At 36.1% G+C, this 22,943-nt stretch overlaps 2 protein-coding genes and 1 long non-coding RNA gene across 4 annotated transcripts in view; all 3 read right to left on the reverse strand.

Moving 5' to 3' along the window:
- LOC132199031 (potassium/sodium hyperpolarization-activated cyclic nucleotide-gated channel 1) overlaps positions 1-22,943 on the reverse strand; it is a 132,140-nt gene that overhangs the window by 97,920 nt on the left and 11,277 nt on the right. The window contains exons 3-4 of the mRNA XM_059623404.1: positions 8,200-8,827; positions 6,946-7,610 (exon numbers count right to left, since the gene is read on the reverse strand). Coding sequence (XP_059479387.1) covers positions 6,946-7,610; positions 8,200-8,827 — 1,293 coding nt within the window. The remainder of the gene's footprint in view (positions 1-6,945; positions 7,611-8,199; positions 8,828-22,943) is intronic.
- On the reverse strand, positions 1,858-2,845 carry LOC132198670 (uncharacterized). The gene is made up of 3 exons (XM_059622827.1): positions 2,767-2,845; positions 2,583-2,723; positions 1,858-2,524 (listed from the first exon to the last, which is right to left on the reverse strand). The coding sequence occupies exons 1-3, from the start codon at positions 2,816-2,818 to the stop codon at positions 2,070-2,072; spliced, it is 648 nt and encodes a 215-aa protein (XP_059478810.1). The 5' UTR covers positions 2,819-2,845; the 3' UTR covers positions 1,858-2,069.
- On the reverse strand, positions 3,474-4,754 carry LOC132198671 (uncharacterized). Of its 2 annotated transcripts, none has more exons than XR_009442008.1 (4): positions 4,596-4,754; positions 4,407-4,535; positions 3,688-4,342; positions 3,474-3,629 (listed from the first exon to the last, which is right to left on the reverse strand). It is a non-coding gene; the product is annotated as an uncharacterized LOC132198671 (long non-coding RNA). The 2 variants fall into 2 exon arrangements; XR_009442007.1 differs by having other exon boundaries at positions 4,407-4,538.

Here is a 22,943-nt window from a genome sequence, read left to right on the forward strand (position 1 = left end):
AATTAAAATCTTAAAAACTAACAAAGCTAGCTCATTCTTGTATTAGTCAGCGAGCAGCGCGTTTGCTCATGAAATAGGTTGGTACCTGAATTTGTTAGTTTTTAAGATTTTTATTTTTATTTTAAAATGTGGTGTTTTTTCAATATGCTGATTTTTTCATTTTTTTTTCTTGCTCATGAAATAGGGTCGCAGACCTTGACCGAAACTGGAAGAGCCGTTTGTTTTTTGAATAAATACAATTTTTTGCAACGAGGAAAAGCCCGATCTCTTCATTTCCATGATCATCTCCTCGAGTGTCAACTTCTTCAAACAGTAATTTGAAATTTAATAATAATAAATTTTAAACAAATTTTTTCTTTACCAATTAATTGTTAACAATGTAATGTAACAATTTGGACAAAAGTTATAATATTTTTTGCCAATAATTGTCCATTTGATATTAATATTATAATTTTTACCAACTTTCTGAGCAAAGGTAAGAAAATTAAGCTCTTATTTCCGGCTAAATTTCAACATTGCATAAAATATTATGGAAAAATTAACACCATTGCTAATTGTACAATTATTCAGTTGATAATTGAAGAGAAGTTGAAACACGAAAAGATACAAATCTTTTGCCACCAGGAAAATGGTGATGTTTCCCAGGAAAAGCTTGTCACATCTACCAATTTGAAGTTATGACGACAGACTATGGAGTTCTTTTCCATCCTCTCAAAATTGGATTTTTAGGTCTTATGAGCTCAAGGTACCGTACCCTCTTTGTGTGCACCGGATCGATCGTGAGTGCACATCAAATTGGAGGAAATTGCAACACGACGGTGTGCGAATGAGGCCGGACGGAAAAGAAGACGGCAGCTGCACAAAGGACCATTAATCATTATGCGGCCTTTGTCTCATCAAGAAAGACAAATTAGGCGCAATTTGTCATGATGGAGGATGAATTCAAGGGCTGTCGCTACAATTTAACTATTAAGTGCAATCACAAGGGCTGCAATTGAGCGCGCCGAGGGACGGATAAGAATGGGGGTGCGCGCGCGGCCGGCAAAGAATTGGACGTTTCTATTATTAGATCCGAGTGGCCTAAATTCCTGCTTAGAATCCCAGATAACCCGGCGAGCGGTCCAAGGCGTCGCCGACCGCAAACATGCATCTTCCAGAGATTAGATTTCGGCGGTGCGGCTCCCCGGTAATAGAGAGGAAGGGGTTGCCTCTGCAGCTGCGAGTGAAACTTTGCAGTTCTCACAACGCCGGCCCGACGTGGTCTGCATGAAGCGCCAACTTTTTCTCCCCATCAGAATAACTGACGTGTGTGACAAGTTCACGAAGCTACCGGAATTTTTCCCAAGTTCTTATGTTGACTGTGAGTTGAAAATAAGTCTGCGTCACTTCAAATAATGGAGTTGAGAATTTGCTGATGGCATTTCAATTTTTGTCTGAAAGTTTTTAGAAATACTTTGTTACTTTTTCATGAATTTCAATAATGAGCCATTTCCTCCAAGCCAGTTTTTTCTTATAAAATTATCGATTGATGTTAATTTTTAATTTATAAAAATCAATTTAGATTAAAAACTGAATGTTCACTAAATAATTTTAATATGGTAAGAGTATGTTTGAATAACTATACATCTTATGATTTCATGGCAAATTCAAACAGTCTGTAAAATTTTATGTTTTTTCACCAGATAAGTCAAGCAAAAACAGAAAAAATTAATATGGATTATCCTTCTTTCCACTTCTTTCATTATTTTATTATTTAAAAATTTAAATTAATAACAGATTTAACAAAAAACAAATATAATATTGTATAATAAAAATGATAAAAAAATAAAATAATTATAAAACATAATAAAGAACAAAAACTCAATTATCTAAGGCCCACTGCATTAGATAAGGTCTTTTTACTCGGAAATGTTTGCAAAATTATTGCTAGTGGTGGTGCCATTTTATCCAACAAATCCATTTCTTAAATAAATTGTTTTCAACAATTGAAATAAACAAACAATGTACTGCAACAATGTGGACAAATAAAAAAAATTATAAAATAAAATCTATCAGATTTTTACCACAATTTAATATCTATTTTCGTCGCAAAAGCTTTCATTATTGTAAATAGCTTCAATATTATTTGCATTTCTCCTTTGCTTGCTCCACGTACATGAAAAGTGGCAACATGACATTTGAACTGGATTTTTACGCTTATATATGTAATAAGACGCTCCTATCACAACTAATGTGACCGGAAAGATTAAAATTAAGAGCCAAACGCACCAATCAATGCTTTTCAAAGTCAATGCTTTCTCTTCCGCCTTCTCCAGAGACTCGTCAGTGTCAGGATAGGATTGTTCAGTGTCTTCCTCGCCTTCTGTTGTATTTACAGAGTCACACCTGGCAACTTTCATCTGCTTGAAAAATCTCTTGACCGATTTGCACTTCAGAATTCCAACCACACAACGACCGCACGCGTCTCGGTCTTTTAAGACGTTTTCAAGTAAGGACAGCTTTTCGCGACAGTAAAATTTTCCAGCTATATTATAAATCAAATCAATCAAATTAAATTGCCTTTAAATGTATATTCAACTTGCTTGAGGAAAGGCTGAGTTCGAGGTAAGCGCTGCATGTAAAGTCTCTATTTTCCAAATCTTCGCATGACGCTTCCGGAGAGCATGGCTTGCATTTTTGCTTCATTCTATCGTCATCACACTTTGAGCTCACAATCGAACCAGCTAATTAGATAATAAAAACTATAGGAAATAAATTAATATCTACCTGTGTGAAAAAGGACGATGGAAAATAGGAAAATGTGGAGAATTGTAGCCATTATCTTGCTTGCGGATGTGCTGGCCGGAATGTGAGATAATTTTGCTAATCGAGCTATTGCTTGTGTTTCTTATCAACTGGACGTGGCGGTTTGATATTTCCGCATGACGAACTGTTTGAATAGTTTTTATATTTTCAAGAAATTCCAGTAAAATATATGCTCATTTCAATGGTTATTTTTATTTAGTGCGGCACTAGTTTTCTCTTCACAGCAACAACACCATAACAAAAAAGACCGTTTTTTTAACCCACAGTAAATGCTCAAGCCGATGAGGACAAGTAAAATCACTATTATAATTTCAATCAGGAGCCACCAGTAACTCCAGTGCAGCCCATTATCATCCTCAACTTCATTGCTGATGGAAAGTTCAGGGGTCGAAGTTGTCGGAATTTGAACTGCGGCTCTGTTCATCGTGGATTTTTGAACGGTAGCTTCTGTGGCTGTTGCACATTGCAGGATTTTTTCTTTCCTCTCAATCTCTTTGAGGAAATCGCATTTTACTATTCCAACCGTGCATTTATCGCACCGATCATTATTTTGATTAATTTTCTGCACAGTTACGTCCAATGACGCTGGTGTGCAAAAAAATTTACCACCTGTTTGGAAAATGAAATTAATATTTTTAGTTAATTTGTATTTTTTTTTGTCTTGCTTGCTGATAGAGAAAGTTTGAAATACTGGTCGCTGCTGCAAATAGGCGAATCGATAGTTGGCGATGCCTCGCAGGAATAATCCGACTTGAGACAAGGGTTGCATTTTTTAATCAGCATATCATCCTTGCAAAATTCGCTTATTGACCACGACAAGCACCCTATTAAATGATTTGATGAGAAAAAAAAACATTTAAAAAAAAGAAATGCAAATTTTACCATTCAAAAGGCCTAAAAGAAAGAAGATTGCTAGGAAATTTTTACCCTTCATTCTAGAGCCGTGCACTTAACGATTTTTTGTTATTAAATGAAGAGACAACAGTTGGCTTATCTCTCGAAGTGCGGTTAAATATATCCGTCTGCGTTAGAGTTTTCAGCACATGAGAAGCAGTTCTTTATATATACTGAATTAAAATTAAAATGAACACAATCTCTCCAGATTTCAAACCGTTTTTCAACTTAAAAATATATAAAGATTTTTAGTTTTATTTGTAATTAGCGTCTACAGATTCATAAACATGATAAAAGTCATTCTCAATCATTTCTATTTGGATTGGCGGGTCGGAAGTAGCTGGGGCTTCGACTTTCAGCGGTTCGTGCTTCACAAAGCTCCTTCTTGAGTATTTTTGGACGCAGCAAAACACGCAAGCGACAATCAGAAGGGTGTGCATCGCAGATGCCACGGCCACAGCAACGTAATACCAGGGCGAGTCGTGATCATGGACCTTTGAAAGGTGCTTTGCCAGCGACAAACTTTTTGAATAGGAACTGCAGTCTTGAATTAGGAACCCGTCACATTTATTTAGTAATGTCCTGACTGCATATTTAGCTTCGTTGTCCATTCTGTTAAATGAAATACAGCAGATCGCTCCATCTAATTGTATAAATACGAGAAGAGCTTTAAGAGGAGCGGAAATATTAAAAAAAATTAATAGTACCTTCAAGTCCAAATATGCCGTATCTGTCTGAACCATTATTACAGGCGTATGCAGTTTCATTAAACATGTTTTGGTAACAAGGTGTACAGTTCTGCTTCACTGTGCTGCAATCTGGATTAATCTGATTACCTGCTAGAATTAAAAATTTTAATTTATTAAAAGCTAATTAATCCACATACAATTTCGTACCCATACAATATCCGTAGGAAAAAAATGTGAGCAAGAAAAGCAATCCAAGAGTTTGATGAAACATTTTCTAGTTCACCGACCTTGTCAAAAATATTAAAATCTGGCAGGAATTTAACATAAAGGTTGAGAATGATTTTTATCCAAGCAGATTCTTCCTATTCCGGCAGCTGACTGAACTAATTATGAGGAAAAATGAGTGCCCTTGTGACGTCACGGCAAAAACCAAGAAGTGGTTTAGTCATTTCCTTGCTCTGATACAAAATATTAAAAATAATTTTTATTATGTTCATGTTCTAATTTTGATTTCCATGTAAAAATTTGTTTGAGATTTATTTTGGACTATTTTATTGCATAATTTTGCTTTTGTTATTTTCTGAGCGAGGTTTTAACACTCCAAGTGCAGCCGGCAAATTAACCCTTGCAGAGACAATAAACACATTTGGGAGGATTAATTAATTTGGCGCGCCAGGACGCGTAAGTGGCGCACATTTGGGAGTGCAAATGGGCAAAAGTGCATTAGGCAGGTAACGTGATTACGCGCGCCAGGCGCCGCCGCGCGCGCATTATTTGTGCAGCGAGTAAATATGGCGTTGACCCAATTACGCTATCGCCTAGACAGTTACAGCCCGCGCGTAATTAAAGGGCCCGGCAATTTATCGCTCCGGCTCTGATTGGATTATATCAATCGCCTGTGCAGATCGCAAACAGAACTCGCGTCCCTCAGACGGAGAGAATAGAAGATCGGGTAATGCGCATCTCGGCACCTGGGAGCGTTTGATAATTGTTTCCCATCGCGGCCTCCTCAAGCACCAGATGATTTTCAATTATCAGAATTGATCGGAATTAAAATAGGATAAATTTAAACTAGACGATGGCTGTGAATCATTTGACAACAAATTTACTAAAAAATATTAAATTGAAATTTTTTATCTTTATCTTTTATGTTCAATAGAAATAAATGGATTATTGGTTGCGTTTTTACCAAATAAAAATTGATTTTAAAAGCTGATTTTTGTTATTAAATATCTTTCCTCACTACTTCATCTTTAGGCTTGAAAATTTCAGTTTTAAATCTTATATCTAGGATATCTAGCAAAATTTGGAAATAATTATTAGCTCTCACTTTAATTTTTAATCATTTTTTTTTAAATTAGTAACTTTTGACTACTCTTTCATTGGTTTCATTTGCTATTTTTAATTAGTTGGAGAACATTGGGCGTGGCTTACAATTAATTTTCGCAATATAAAATTTTAAAATAATACTCATAAAAAGAGCCGGATTTTTCCTGGTAATGAATAAAAGCTGCAAAAATTTTTAACAGTAAAATCAGGCAAAAACGGGCATTTCTTTAAAATTCATATTATCTACAAACCGGCGATTCATTGTAAATTTTGTACTTTTATGGTTTAATAAAACAAGGTTTAGTTGTTTTTTTATATCCTAATCTAGCAAACGATACTGATTTAAAAAAAATATATATATTATATTTGATCGATCAAATTATTTTCTGATCAACAGCATTTCCAGCAATTACTTAAATTTATGCAATTTTCTACTCATTGTCAGTTCAATTGAAGCAACATTTCTGCATTAATTTTAAGGTGATTCTTCTACGGGGTTTTGGCCAAAACTAGAAATGCTGCAATGGATTCCAAATGATTCAGATTATAATATTTGAACTATTGTGTGTTAATGTTTCAAGTATAAAAATTATTTATTTTCGCCCCATCGCTTCTTTACAAGGGGCCAAAGTTATGTCCAAAGGTCGAAAACGGGTAAAAATCCACGTATTTCTACCTTCTTATGCTCGTAACTTTCCGTTTTGAAAGTGAACTATATTTTTCTATATAGCTTTTCAATTCGCAAGATGTTAAAGTATCCAAAAAAAGCAAAAAAAGTGTATCTCTTCTGTCATTTTATCACCCCCTGAGAAATCAAATTTTTTTAATTTTAATGGCCCATTTAAATGCTATTTCGTTGAGGGTGATAAAATGACAGAAGAGTTATAATTTTTTTGCTTTTTTGGATACTTTAACTTCTTGCGAATCGAAAGCTATTTAGAAAATTATAGTTTAATTTGCAAAATGGAAATTTACAAGTATGAGGAGGTAGAAAAACGTGGATTTTCACCCGTTTTCGACCTTCGGACATTACTTTGGCCCCTTGTAAAGAAGCGATGGGGCGAAAATAAATCATTTTTATACTTGAAACATTAACACACAATAGTTCAAATATTATAATCTGAATCATTTGGAATCCATTGCAGCATTTCTAGTTTTGGCCAAAACCCCGTAGAAGAATCACCTTAAATGAAAGTATTTTTAAAAAAAAAAAACTGGCTGTACTCACCCTGAAACTCCTTCCTGGCGGCGCTGACGTTGGTCACAATGTTGGCCACGTGTCCGAGCACGCTGGCGAAGAGCAGCAGTCCGAAGAGCAGCTGCGAGATGACGAACAGGTACTCGGACTTGCTGCGCGGCCGGGGCAGGTCCCCGATCGTGGTCAACGCGAGCGTGCACCAATAGTAGCTCTGCAGGTACTGTTTGACCACGTCAGCACTTTCGGAATCACCAAACACCCAGTTCTTGCTGCCGAAGCCGTTGTTCTTACAAATTATGTGGTACAAACACCCGTTCCAATGGAATATCACTAACAAGTAATGTATCAAACTAGTGGCACGAAACAGGTTGGGGTAGTTGGTGTGCCGCTCGGTGCGGTCCATGAACGCCCAGAAGCGGTAGATCTTGACCAGACGGAACGACCTGAGGATGGAGTTGAAGCCGATGGACAGGTAGAGAAAGTCCAGCGGCAGCAGACACAGGCAGTCGATGTAGAACGTGGTCGAGTTCATGTAGTGGTGCCGCAGCTTGGTCGAGTCCGTCTGCAGCACACCGTCCTCGAGATAACCCGTGCGGAAGTGCACCGCGATGTCCAGCAGGTACAGAAAGTCCGAAAAATAGTCCAGGCAGAACCAGTACAACAGCGAGTCCCGGGTTATCTCTTGGAACGCAAACCTGAAAAAAAAATGAAAATATCTATCATTAATCATAATTTATTCTTTAGTGATCAATAAAAAGTATTGAAAAGTTGGAAATAAAAAGAAGAAAGGGTTATCAATTAGAAATAATGTAAACAAGAATTATGTTTTTATTATAATTTTTTTTGGAATTACTTTTTTATCATTTAATTAAGTTGGAGAATCAAGTAAAATAAAGAAAGACAATGACAAAAAAATTTATCTTTTCGAAATTGTGAATTCAATCTTTATATCTTGCTAACAATCATAAAATTAGTTTTATTTTTAGAAATAAAATAAGGACATATTATGCATGTAATAGAATTTGAGTGTGTGAAAAAATAAAAAAATATAATTAAATCAAAAATGAGAATCAAAATAATAATTATTAATGGAATTGCAAATTAATGCAGCTAAAAAAATTTATTATTTTTAAATATTATAATTAAAATACTGATTATTTATAGTTTTTCATCATATGTATTAAAAAAATTTAAATAAAACGCATTAAAATGCAAAAACTACGTGATTATCCTAATCATCTATACAAATACTATAATAATTTTATAATTTTTACATAAACTGACCTGTAGATGAGCACCCAAAAATTGTAGAGGAAGGCGAGTGAGACGACCATGGACCAATAGTAGCACAGCCTGCCTGCGGGGTCGAAGACGAACGACCAGCGGCAACCTATGCCCTTGATGTGGCCGCTGCTGGAGCCGCCCCCGCTGCCCCCGCAGCCGTTGGGGGCGCCCGGTCTGCCAGCGCCGCTGCCTCGGTGGCTGATTTGCGCGGGGGGCGCGTGCGTCTGCGAGTGGGGCAGGTGTTGGGGGGCGGCGGGGGCGTGGGGCGGCTCCCACTTGTCCAGCCGCAGCCGCGACCGGATGTCCCGGCGCCGCGCCTCGCGGGTCTTGCGGCTGATGTCGAGCTCGGAGGAGGCGGCGTTGGAGCGGTTCGCGTAGCCCCCGGACACCGAGTCGCGCGAGTAGCGTTTGTCGCCGCTCAACGCGCGACACGTCACCAAGTCGATGGGCGATTGTCTGGCCGCCGCCGGCACCGCCACCGACGGCGCCGCCCCGGCCACTCGCGAAGACACTGTGTCCACGTTTCGGCTGTTGTAGTGGCGCACGGGGCTCGAACTCGAGTCCAGCCGCGTGCCCGAAGAACTCAGTCGCTCGTTCAGTCCGCCCCTGCCCGAGTTTGTGATGATTCCTGCAACAACACAAGATTAAAAAATTAGTTTCTGTTTCTATTTAAATTTTAATTATGCATTTATTTCGTTTTTTTACATATACGTATATAATTTTTGAATTTTTGTAACATTTGCACATTCATGTGATTTAATTAGTGCAATTTTTCATCTGATTTCATCAAACATCAATTTTTATAGTTTGTTAGCTCGACTTAAAGTTAATATGATTATTTATTTATTAATAATTATAAAATTCCTACCACCCAGAACCATTAATATTTACTTATCAACAGAGATCCACAAAGCGTTGCAATGCAAACATCTATATAAAAAAAACCTAATTAATTGCAACAAGAAATTAGACTTCATTGAAAATAAAATACAAACTCAAATTAATTATTTACTGAAAAGCAAGAAAAAACAAATTATTAAATATAATATTTAAAATTTGATGAAAAATTGTATCTAAACATTTAAAAAATTTTATTTTAATAAACTATTATTAATATATATAATAATAGCATTTTTGCATTTAATATATAATATATTAAATGCAAAAATGCTTAATTAACTTTTCAATTTTCTCAAAAATTATCACTTTTAGTTCCAAAGGATTCCATGTCAACTACAATATGAACTTCCAAAAACATTTTTTTCTAATAATTTTACGTATTTAATTGTTAAATTTTTTTAATTTAATTACTATTACGCGATTTTAAAATATCAATTAAATATATATATATGTACTTATTGTTGATTTTAAATTTCATTATATAAAATAAACCCGCTCTAGTTGCAATTATTACAAAATTTATTATATTCATGTTTAATTTAATCAAAAAATATCATATTATGTCAAAATAATTTACATTTTATGGTCTTTGCAGTGGCTTAAAATTTCTCATGGAATTTATTTATTTAATTTTATTTTACTAGTGAATTACACAGGCAAAAAGCAAGTTTGCAAACGCGTTGCTCTGTGCCCTTCCTTCTACTCGGTCGCACTAAAAGCGAAACCCCAGCTTTCAGGTCCCGCGCTTATACACACACACGCTTTTGCTCAAATTCCTGATGACAACACGCGGCCGTTAAACTTGCTTGCGCGGAAAGCGGGCCGCACATTCTCTAACCCTTTTAGCTGGGCCGGTGCGGCATGCCAAATAGCATAAGCAAAGCAGTATATCAAATTCCCAAAAGTCTCTCACACACTTTGCCACTGCCAAATTATTTAATGCGTGGTCTGCACCTAGAAAAATCATCTCTGGTCCTGATGAATTATTAAAATTGACACGAAAAGGACCAAAATCACGCAGGTTTCCAGAGTTTCTGGTGAATTATGCAGTGTGAAGGCAACACTTTGCAACTTTTAAAAGCTCACACGCCTTTCAAAAAGATGTTTGCTGAATTATTCAAGGTGCGTCGGTGCTTCCAAGTTATGCCAAAACGGGCTAATCTCTGCTAAACCTTTGAATTTTTACTCAAAAAAACTTCCTACTTTCAAATTGTATGAGTAAAATATATATTTATGTTTGAAAATTCTTCTCCTTCCTGTTAATTAAGGAAGTTTATTTCCTGGCAAGAAGTCGTAAAAGCAGGTGCTCCCCTCGCTCTCTGTGATGATTAGCGGAATTCTGCGAGTGTCGGCTGCAGACCCAGACTCTCATCAAGCCCGTCAAAAGAGCGCCCCTTGTAAAGCAAAACTTGCGAAGCCAGAGTACACAGAGCGAGAGAGCACCGGGCTCTTTATCTCCCAACAGAATGCAGGCCACGCGTATATTATTTGCAGAGGCGCAGAGAATATTCGGACTAATTTGCATTTTAATTGCGCGACGAAATTTGTATGTATATTTTCGGACCGGTCTCCACACGTATCGAATTTCGTAGAAAACAGTCGAGCCGGAAAGACCCTCAAAATATTTCGTGTGCATTTGTGCGATATTAAATTTCGCATCGGGAGGAAGAGCTGCTCGTTCGGGCGGTGCAGCCTTTGTTGAATATTTTATGCAAATCTGCACACCTGAGAGAGGAAGTTCGCGGAGACGTGCGTTTGGATAAGCATCGTGTGTTGGCGTGGATCGTACACGCCAATACCAACAACAGACGCACGCAAACACACACACCCTGCCGCGGCTGAGAGAAAGAACGGATCGTGCAATCAAATAATGTGCTCGACAGACAGAAGAGGACTCGCCGACGAGAGCGCAAATTCGGCCGGAGCAAATTGCTAGACAACGAACGGCGCTTTTCTCAAGGGCTCTCACCGTACCTACAGATCGATAACATCTTCTCACGATTTGTGTTATTTTTATTCTCGTGTTAAAAGATAATTAAAATTCCAAACTGTGAGAGTTAATTGGCCCCGATTTTATAATCAGTAATAATTTATTTAACAATGAAAGAATTTTTGATTAGCAAAGAAATTTTAAAACTTTTAATGATAAAGTTGTTCCTTTTTTTCATCCCAAATCCTGATTTTATATTACATAAGCATTAAAACTTGTAAAATAAAAAAACACCATAGTGTCAAAAGCATAACCATTTAGGTTTGTGATAATTGAAATAGAATATAACACATATTATAATAAAGCAATAAAAGCAATGCCAATATTGATAAAATAAAACAAAAAGTATTATTAATAACACATGTGTTAAAAAGTAAAATGCAGGTAATAAAAAATTTTAGTTCAATTTAATTTTCAAAAGTTTTTTGCTTCATTATACAATAAAATCAGTTATCACTTATTCTTTTTTTTAAATTTCAAAGTTTCAGAAAGTTAAATTAAATGTTTTCCGCTCAAAAGGAGAAGATCTCTTCTCAGTAATATTATTCAAATTTATTTTCTAAGCTGAAGTCGACGTGAAAAGTCAACAAAGAATTTCTCTTCACTATAAAGAGCATAGCATAAATAAATATAGTGCACTGTTATTGAAAGTGAAGAGTGCTGAGCGCAACGAGGCGTGTCCTAGAAAGGTATTTCTCTCTTATTTCTCGCCGGCGCTGCTTGATTGATAAACTGCGCAAATAGGCCACGCAGTGCATACGAAGTGTGTCACAGGCTGTTTTTCTCTCTTTCCATCGCTCTTCTTTCTGCGAAATGTTCGCTCTGCTCGCGCCCCCTTTGCATTATGCGACACACAAAGGCGCGCGCGAGAGAAAGATCTATCTCCGGTGATACATTCTTATGGGATTTCAACATTGGCCTCTGCTCGGCGGCAAAAGGAATCACACTGAGAGCTGTGCAAAGGAAAGGATTGCGTGTTCGGGATTTGTGTTTACATTTTGCGCTGGAGGATACGAAAAATCACTCAACCTCAACTGTGATTGAAAGGGAAAAAATTCCAGTCAATTTGATTTGCAACCTTTTTTGATAACACATCCTTTCTGGATCAAAAATTATTCACTAAAATAAATTGGGGATATTTCAAATTGTGTTCTTTAAGGGCAGGGCAGGATTTTAAGTTGGATGGTCGTTTCCTCACCATGCTTTGGCATTTAATGCACAACATAACGATGCAACTGGAGATGAAGAAATGGCACAAGACACTGATATTTCTCTCGGCTTGCATTGCCTCTCAACAATAATGACTTGAATGCTCAAGTTCCTCTCCGTTGTCGCTTTGTTTGGTGTAGTGAAAAATAAACAAGAAAAAGCAGGAGGGAAGCGTGAAGATATAAAAATAACTCGTTTCTCGGAATTCTCTCTGTGCAATTGAACCCTGGAAATGCGCACTAAGTGACATTTGATATCATCCAGTTCGTTCCAATTGTTTTGATGCAATTCGATCCACGATATGAAATTACATTTTAAATTGAAAAGAAGAAAATTGAATCGATTTCAAAAGATCAATAGTGGCTTTATTTTTCATAAATCAAAATGCGTTTTAATATTAAATAAGTTACCACAATACTGAATTAATTAACCAAAATAAATTTTCATTTAAATTCCTCTATCTAGAGACTTTGTGTTTGTTTCTGTCGGAATCATACATATTAATTATTATTCTATTCAGTCTTAATATTATAATGGATAATGCATTTTTTTTTTTAATAATAAATTATATCTTTTGATTACAACTTTCAACACACTGTTTGAAACTTATTTTCACGCTTGCCCGAGTGTTAATAATTATTCTCGGAGCAAACACCACATTGAAAAAAAGTACGTCTCCACTTCGCGAGCTATGCAACCTGTTCAACAACCGTGTCCAACCGGTTGCATTTGTACTCCCACACTGCGATGCAGCTCGGCAAACTTTTGCTGGCTTGAATTTTATTTATTTGGTTTCGTCGTCGGATAAATAGACGGCCGCGGCTGCTGAACAAATAAATTATGCATCACGTTGCTAATGAATTAATCAGACGCGGGCGAGTGAGTAGTGGCCGGGAATGAAATGCATCAGGTGAAAGAGAACGGGCGCGCGCCGCGACGAGTATTGATTTGCGGGAGACCCTCATCAATGGAAAATATATACAGCGGCAAACGCCTCCGCCGGTGATTAGATGGAAAGCTAAAAGGGAAACGCGGGCAGGAGCTTCTGGGAATGAAATGAAAAAATGTTAAATTTAATGTGGCAAAAATGTTACACTTTTGTTGACGAGATTAAAAAAAAACATTTAACAAGTCGCTTTCTTTAAATTGAGTAATATTAAAATTACAAATATAATTATAAAATACTATCTACTAAAACGTTAAAAAATAATCTTTTAATATTTTAAATTTTACAATTGTTTAAATAAAATAAAATTATTTATTTAAAATTCTTTATTTCAAATTAAATAATTAAATAATGTAATATTACATTAAATTCTTTTTCGTATTCCATGAACCCAATAAACCTATTTTATAAATAAAAAAATTTTTATAAATAATCAATAATAACATAATTTTAAGAATTAATTGGAGGGTAAAACGTATATGAAGCAAAACTGTAGATTTGTTAATTATTTAAAATAAAAAATTTAAATTTTACACATTAAATTTGTTTATATTTCCTTCAATCATGTGTTGGAAAACAAGGTCAATGGAGCTCGATTAAAAATAAACAGCGAAATTCTGGGAACTTTGTGTGGTCGCGTTGCCGTCGCAAAACGGGAACGGCAGCTCTAGCGCGTAATAACGTGTAACCCGATAAGTGTGTGTGACAAGCAATTTTAATTTGGGATAGTGGTATTGAGTAAGTCAGCGGTGCGAAAACAGCCGCAGCAGACTGAAAACAAACGCCTTAACTCTCGATTAGAGGAGGGCGCGGACCATTCTCTTTAATTAAAGCGCGCTGCGTTGGCAGATTTACGCTGCACAAAGCAGAATATAATGCAGCCGGTTGCACGTGAGTCGGCTGTCGTGACCAGCGCATCCAGGTGTGCTCAAACAATTTCCATCTCGTCCTACTTTGGCTTAATTGAAATTAAGAACACATCCCCGGGGTCGCAACGAGAGAGAGCAGCGCCGACGAGCTGTTTTCCCTTCTTTTATGGCGTTGCCGGCAGGGCTGCTCAGCCGACGAGCCAATTGCGAAATCCGTCTTTTCTAGGAGAGAGAGAGCTCGTTTGTTTGCTGCCGTGTAATTACAAAGCCTGAAAAATGTTCTCCAGCAAGGTGCAGTAAAAGAAATGTTTCGTCTTGCCTATTTTGTGAGCGTAATTCGCGTTTCCCCCACTGTTCTTGTTTCACCCAGCTGAATAAAAGTAGCAAAAATAATTAGTATTATTTCGAGCTTTTGCCAGGTGGAAAATGAATGCTTAATTATTTCTTGAAAGTGTTAGAAAGAGAATAAAAATTATTAAATTGATATTTAATATTAATAATTAATAAATGTAAAAATAATAGATCACAAATTTTCAATTTTCTATCTTTCCACATAATTATTTTTAATAAAAAATTTACCTTTTAGACAATTTTATAAGTTTTAGTTACAATTGAGTTTTATTAAGGTATCACCGGGCACCGGGCATTCTCTGCCCAAATACATCATCCAATCCAAACATACAGTTTTATCGGTCTTTATAAAAATCAAAGTAGACTTCGATGCTGATTTACAAGAAATATAACAAAGACCATTAAGGAACATCTTTTTGGTGCTTATCAGCCGTCGGCCAGGCTTTAAAGAAATATTTTTAATAAAAAAATCACTTTTTTAGCCTAATTTTTAAGTTTTTTGGCTAGTTATAAAAGTCAATGCAGTCCTCCTCGCTGATAAACATGAAATTTAACAAAGAACTCTAAGGCGCATATTTTTGGTGCTTATCAGCCATCAGCACGGCTCTCAAATTTTTTTAATATAAATAAGATTTAAAAAATTTTCATTTTTCAGCGTTTTTTGTGATTTTTAACTGTGAAGAGATTAAAACAAGTTAACTAGTCAATCTGTTTGAAGAAGTTGACACTCGAGTAGATGACCATGGAAATGAAGCGATCGGGCTTTTCCTCGTTGCAGAAAAATTGCAGAAAAATAAAAACAAAACGAGGAAAAGCACGATCGCTTCATTTCCAATTAGTCAATCGACTAAAATTTGAAATTTAGATTCAGTAGTAGCTTTAGTTTACTTATATTATTCTGAGCAGTGTTTCGATTGAATATTTATATTGCCACAAAGTTTGAGCGCAACTTAACTTTTCCATTAGGTAAATGACCAGATTCAAAACTTTCTGCCGTGTAAGATAAATTGCACTTGTGTACGAATAATATGAAACATATTTTGCACATAAGTTTGCCCATTTTCATGCCAATAATATTAAAAACAGGTTGGCCGTAAAGTGCGCGCGCACACACATAAAACACTACGTCCCACTTTTAGTGCCGGCGAGCCGAGCGAAATTACAATCGCCATTAAAGTAAATCTGCCCCGGCGAGAGGGCGTGCAGGGGGCGAAAAGAAGATTTCGCGAAAGAGCGGCGCAGGGGCGCAGTGCGTGTGCGGCTCAGTTGCAATTAGTCGCTCTTGTCCACCATTGTGAAAGGACCGAGCCGTCCTTCTTTGGCTTAACTGCTAAATGAAATTTCAGACGCACTGCCTCTGAAGTGGAGAGCGAGGCACAGAGCTTGTTTTGCAGCGTGCATGTTGCTTCCAGGGCGAAATAGTTGATCAACTATGCCCTGCCAACAAGAGTCCGGTCGTCGTCGAGAGAGCGCTTTGCTTTTGTGTGTGCGGCTAATAAGTAGGATCGGAGCGCGTTAAGTCTGGTCTCGAAACTTCATTTAGGTCAATGATTCGCTCCGGGTTAATCGTACTGGCTTCGATTAGACAGGAAAGAACCTGATATTTGAATCATTTTCAAATTGATTTTTCTAACTTGTTAGGAGAAAAACTACGCTCAAAACACAAACACACGTTTAAATATTCTGACCAAAATTACTATAAAAAAATTTATGTTTTTTAAAAAATATTTTGAATTAAATGTCAAATTTTGCGTTAAAAATTATTTTGTGAAGAAATGTTAATTTAAATATTTTTCACGGAAAATTGTCAATTTGAAAGATAAATAATTTTTGTAAAAAGATTTATTTTTGTCAAAATGTTTTCGCAGCTCATGAATTATGGCTGCAGCCCGCAGCCGAAACATGTAGAGCAGGATATTGTTTTTTCTAAAACAATAAACAACTCACAAAAACCCATCGAGGAAAAGCCGATTTTAAATTCAAATCACCATGAAAAAAAAATGAATTGAATTGAATAAATTAAGACTTTAGTAAAAATATAATAGAGATTTTCAGGATTTTACGTTAGAAAATATCATCAGCAGAATAAATTTTGAAAATTTTCATCGAAAAAATACATGTTGAAACAATTATTTGTTTTTGAACTTGGACTCACTAATGATGTTACAAGTCGTTCATATTCTTTACAAGTTAAATAAAAAAAACATGAAAATATCAATAATAATTATAATAATAAATCATAATAATTATAACTATAGTTAATTAATTGTAATTAACAAATAAATTAATAAATAACACATGAATTTACAGTTTATTTTTATCAAAATTTCTTTAAATATTATTTTAACATAAAAATGAGCCTAAAAAAAATTGTATATAAATACTCAATCAAATTTTTCTCTCAGGAGCAAATTTTTCAGATGTCATATTTTTTGAGACGTCTGCAAATGATTCCGTTTTAAATGATGAGCCCATTCGTGGAAAGAGGCAAAAGTCCGCATGCTTAAATTAAATGACGTCATCGGGATTTCAATCAAACGTTAAACGGGTAAAATGTCAAAAGGAATCGATTTGAGGGAGCTGAAACGCCCACACTCTGGTTGCCAATGAAGCGTCGAGTTTCGTCACATCGGCTTCGATCGCTAAAATAAATTTATTATTTTAATTAGAAACCTTGATGCATAACAATCTAATTTGGCTGTCGGTTGACGTTATTCGACATCACGCAGGCTCGAGTCACACTCGATAGAGTCGCATGTCATTTGGGATCGGCCCCTGGATGCGTGCCGGCGCAGCATCATAATTACAGGCAAACCGCACTGCCTCTCTCTCTCTATCTCGCCGGCAGATTGACTTGGACGCCTGCTCGGTGTATATCCAGTGTAGGCGCCACCCCTTAATTAACGATGCAGTGCGTGTGCAGCGCTTTGAAAAATTACACTCAGCCTCTGTGCCCTGCTTTAATTAGCCCTGATTAAAATTCACTGCACTCGATTTCCCGCCGAGCTCCGGATCACGTTGCACGCGCGAGGGCCATTTTTTCATATCGCGTTCTCCTCTCCCCCAGCTCGTAAATTTCGATTTGATTGATGTGTGTGCATGAAATTTTGATGCGGTAATGGTTGCGACGCCAGTGCGTGAGAAGCTCTCAAACCAAAACTGGCTCAATCGACAGAATACTTCAATTTTTATAATTGGTAAGAGATAGAGAGGAATTAACTAAAACAGCGGTTTACATTAATTTGTTATTGCATTAAATATAATATTATATTATAAATAAATATAATTTTGAATAATTTAAAAATTAAGACCCGAAGGCTAATTGCATAATTTTTATTAAAAAAATTTTAATTTCTGTATACCACCTACTTGAGAATTTATATGAATAATTCATTTTATTTTAAAAAGATTAGTTGATTGCATCTCAGTTTATTGTTCTAAATTTTTTACTTTACTTATATCCTAATTTATATATAAAAAAAAATTATTATGAACAATTAAATAATAAAAAACAAATATAATAATAATAAATCCTATATAAAGTTAAAAGGATAAAATCATTATTTAAACAACTTTTAAAAACTACAAAACCTTTTTTAATTTTTAAGTTAACAGTAATTTTTAGTTAAACTTGCTGGTAAACAATAAACTCTCATAAAAAGCTAATTTAAAGAGGGTTAAAAATACAGGAAATTGAGTCTATGTAGCATAATTTGTATGCGTAATTTCTTAAAATATTCATGCAAATTATTTAGGATAAAAATTATTAATAAATTAAGAAGTTTACTATTATCATTTCGTTTTCTCTGAAAATTGGAGAGAGAAAAGTATTGTAATAAGAAAAAGCTTTTTTAATCTTCTTAGCTTGGAATATCAGCTTTTGATGAAAAGCGTGCGTTTTTTCGCATAAAGCAAAGCAGATTTAAGAAAGAAAAAGCACAATCTTCGACTTGAGAATTGTGGCAAATAAGACCCGCCTCCACACGCATTTCTCGACAGCTTCGACACGCAGAGCTTAAGTCCTCAGAGCATGGTTTTCGCAAATAGCGAACGCGAGTCTAAAAATAGAACGCGCGAGAGGGCGGTTCGCTTCCATCAGCCGAGTTATTACCGTCGGTTTTATTACATAAATAACCCTGAAAATGAATGCACACTACTTCATTCCGCCCACCCACCGGGGTTATATTGAAATATTATGCATAATATTACTAGTGAGGCCCCGCTGATGAATGGCGGCTCCATTTAATGGCTGTTGAGAATTTCTTTTGATTCTTCGCTTACACGTCTATAGAGACCACCGGTGAATATTGATCACCGGCAAAAGCAGCAAGCAGACAACCCACCCCATACACTGGCCACCCCCGCCCGCACGCCGATTGAAAAGAGCAGATACGGAGTCTATTCGCACACACGCCCTGTATTGTGGCCGGAAGCATAAAGAGATACTTTCAGGGGCAGTGTTTCAAAGGGAAAATAACACCAATAAATGTCAAATTCAGTTACTAGGGTGTTAATTTTTAACTTTTCTTTCAATACTTGTTTCTTATGAAAATAGTATGTAAATTTTAAATTGTATTAACTTACATGATGAATTCAAAGAATTACATAATAAATTTTATTTTTCACAACGTAATTAAAATGATTATTTAAAATTTAAAATATAAAAATTTATAATAGTCTTCATTACATTGTTGTTTTTTTTTGTCAATATTTTGAATTTTAATACTTCTGATTTTTATTTAAGTTTAATTCTTGTACCCACTAAGCAAATCACAGTATTTATTACTTACTGAATATATTTCAACCGACATGACAAGAAACACAATTTTATAATAAATAAAAATTATATGTAACTAAAATGATTGCATAATGTATGTTGAAAATGATAATTGCAATTCAGTATTTTTGTAAAAATATAAAATGTAATGAGATGAAAAATAAATGAAAATTCATAAACATGAGAGTATTATTATTCTTTATTGACTTATGAGACGTCGCCACGATGGAATTACTCAATGTGACGCGCCCCATTTGCAACATAGTACATGATAATTGAAGAGAGAAAAAAACAATATCAAAATGCATTCATAAACTGAAATATCTCTTTCCTATCATAAAATTTATGCACATGAACAAAACGCCTCAAACTGGTTTCAAAAATCTTATACCGAGGCTCCAAACGAACCGAAACAGGCAAATTGTAAATTTTTTACAAAGGTTCATTGCCTTTTAATTAAATTTATAATATGTCATTGGTTGTTACTTATGCACATTTCAAGTCTCTCGCACTCCCTTAAGCGCGGATCTTTTTATTAGAGTTTTTGTTTTAAGAAGAGTTGAGGGTTTTTGCCTTCTCACAATAATCGAAAGTAAATAGTCTTATTGTTGTACTTCCCATTAAGTCAATCCACTCATGTCCTTGGCTCGATTAGGTGCACTCTGTCTTTTCTACTCGATATTATTTTCTCCCTTACGCAAAAGCTCTGAAAATATTTACTCAGCACTTAATGCACTGCCCTCGACGGAGTCACCGGCTTCGTTTCGCCTCAATACATAATGGATATGCATTTAAAACGCCAAAAATATCGGTCGGGCGAGTAGCTTGCTTGCTTCCTCCCATTCTCTTTTTCTGCCTGCGTGGAAAAAAACACACGTCAAACGGCTGAATAACTCACTCAATGGACTGGCTGAACGCCCCATAAAGTTGCCTGGGCGAACGGGAAAAGATCGCGCACACACGCACTCGTATTTAAATTGGAAATGAACGCACCACGTGCTCGCGGTTTGACGGGTCGCTCTTCATTTATTCAATCATGCATGACGTGCGTCGAAAGCTCCCTATTCAAATTCGCTGCGATAAGAAACAAGTCCCTTAATCAGCGACGAGACCGAGAGCGACTTTTGACAGTTTTCACGTGGATTTTGTGGAGAAAAAGAGGAAAATGGAGAAGACTAGAAGAGGGCTTTGTTTATCTTTATAAAAAGCGTTTCGCGCATGACGGCTGATTGATAAGGCTGGCTTAAACTAATAGTACTTATTCTTTGTTTCATTGAACTTAAACTAATAATTTGCCATGTTCTTAATTTTGTCTTTATTGACTTATGACGAGGCGATACCATGTAGTAATGACTAGTTGCGACTTGGTACAAAAAAAAGCAAAGAAAAAACTCAAGATCAAATGCAATTAATAATTGAAAAATGTATCCTAATTTATAAAATTAAGTTTTTAATTTGTTCGGAAAGTATTATGATTTATACAACATATTTAAAAAAAAAAATATTCTATAGATTCAATTGTTTATTTTGTATGTATTTTATAATTGCTGTTGTTTAACAGTCTTATTTCAGCATTTTATTGTTTCAAAAAATAAACACAATTTTCTTACTCTCAATTTCTACAATACTTAATTGCTGCCATTTTATCATTTATCTAAATTGCAAAACGGAAAATACATTTTACTTTTACACAAAATTATTTAATTCTCATTATGAAAGTTGGCATAATCGTAATTAAATCTCGTGTTGGACCATTTCAGGCCGTTTAGATTAATTGCTTAGCCCTCTGTGAAGCACTCGGATGAATTTCACTTTGAGCGCGCGGTCTTCCACGCTTTTCGTCTGAGGAAAGGAAAGTTGGGCAGTGCGGGTGAAATAAAGAGAGAAAACGATGGTAAGGGAGGCAGCATTTTATCTTTTTAATAACAGCCGGCGAGGAAATGAACGTTTTGTCCCCGCCGCGTTCCTCAAATTACGCGCGCTACCCTCTTTCGATGGGATTATCAAAATAAATCTCATTATTTCTTATAGGTTTAGCTCGCTCGCTCACTCTCTCTCCAGCGAAAATAATCGCCGAGAGAAAGAAGAGGAGGTTCTGCAATTCCATTTTAATCGGGCCGTCTCCAGAATATCGGCGAGGAAATGAACTAGGTTCTCCGATAAAAATAAAAAGCACCGTTCAAGTTCCCCTGGAACGCTGCTGCAAATTGCCGGTGGGTATGTATAAATTCATGCAGCATTATCTTGGTTTTTGTAAAACAAGGTAGTAAAAATGTGCTGCGCCGCGCGCGCGAAATTGGCTTATTATCCAGCTTGTTGCAGCCGAGACGTTTGAATATTGAATTTCGGCCTGGCAAGAGAGATATTATGGGCAGATAAAATACTCTCTTTCTTTTTAACAAGCCGGCGCCGCACGAGTGTAAATTTTGCTGATCCCGGTTTATGGGGCAGTGAGCAAAAATGTTCGGCGGCTGAACTTCCTTTCGGTCGCTCTCACAGCTCAGCAAAAAAGTTGGGGGTTAATAAAAGTTTATGAAAAGTAATTTAGGATTTATTATTATTTGCTCCACCTGAAGGGATGCTTATTTAGACTTGAGAAAATATTCTTCTCGTAATTTTGATATAAAATGAAAATTTATCCATTCAACTCTCTTATTTAAATCAATATTTTATTAAAATAATGAATATTTATGAAGAAAACAAATTTTCCTGCTTCCTTTCCTCTTTTTTTTTAACACCAAAACTTTTAGGGCTTTTGTTTGATTGCAAATTTTCTCCCGCCCGATAAAAACTCGTCGGTCGAGATAAAAAGAAACGACCCTCTCCGCTCTCGCGTTATATATTTTGTTTACTTCCTAAAACAGGGCTGCAGCTAACGTTTTCCCGAAAGTTTTTCAGGAAGCGCCTCTGTTTCCTGGCAAGAAGAAGAGGCGTCGTCAGTAGCAGAAATCTCTCTCTTAGCCCCCGTGACATCCACACAACATCAAAGCGAGGAGTGTAATGCAGTGTTGCAGCATAATTTTATACCCCGCCGCAGAGTCAGGTGCTCTCGGATTGGAAAAGATTGTAACTAACGACGGACGAGGGTGAGCAAGAGCAAAGTGCCACTTTCTGCAGCGCTTCAAATGCTTTAGTAACCTGTAACTGTCGGGCTAAATTATAGGTGCGCGCGGAGAGAAAAGGAAAAGGGATCTGCCGAGCAGCCAACCATCTTCGAGCGCCCTCTGCGTTTTTTCTGCGCCAACAACTTCAGAGAAGAGAGAGAGAAAGAAAGAGAAGGAGAGGTCGATGACACTGCAGTTTTGCGCTCGCACACTCGATTGTTTTTGCTTCTCTTTGAGTGAAGAATCCACCCCGTTGCCGACTGCCAACCCAAAGTAATTACCCAGCTTCATAAAAATGAGGCTGTTGCCACAAGAACGTGGGGCATCATTAAAGATCTCAAAGAAAATGACACAATTTAAAAAGAGCTTACTTTTTATAAATAAATTTGAAGATTTTATTTTTTAAGCCCTAATTAACATTTAAATTAATCTCTAATTTCATGTGAAATAAAATTTTCCAGGGGAAAAATGCTTAAAACATGTCCCATTTATTGTTTAGCTTGATTTACATTCTAGTTTGGAGACAACGAGCAGCAAGTAAAGGATTTAATTAAAATAAAATTCATCCAAAATGAAGCAAACCCGTTTGTTAATTACT

Source organism: Neocloeon triangulifer, unplaced genomic scaffold (genome assembly GCF_031216515.1).
Source record: "Neocloeon triangulifer isolate White Clay Creek 2 clone unplaced genomic scaffold, ASM3121651v1 ptg000013l, whole genome shotgun sequence".
NCBI lineage: Eukaryota > Metazoa > Arthropoda > Insecta > Ephemeroptera > Baetidae > Neocloeon > Neocloeon triangulifer.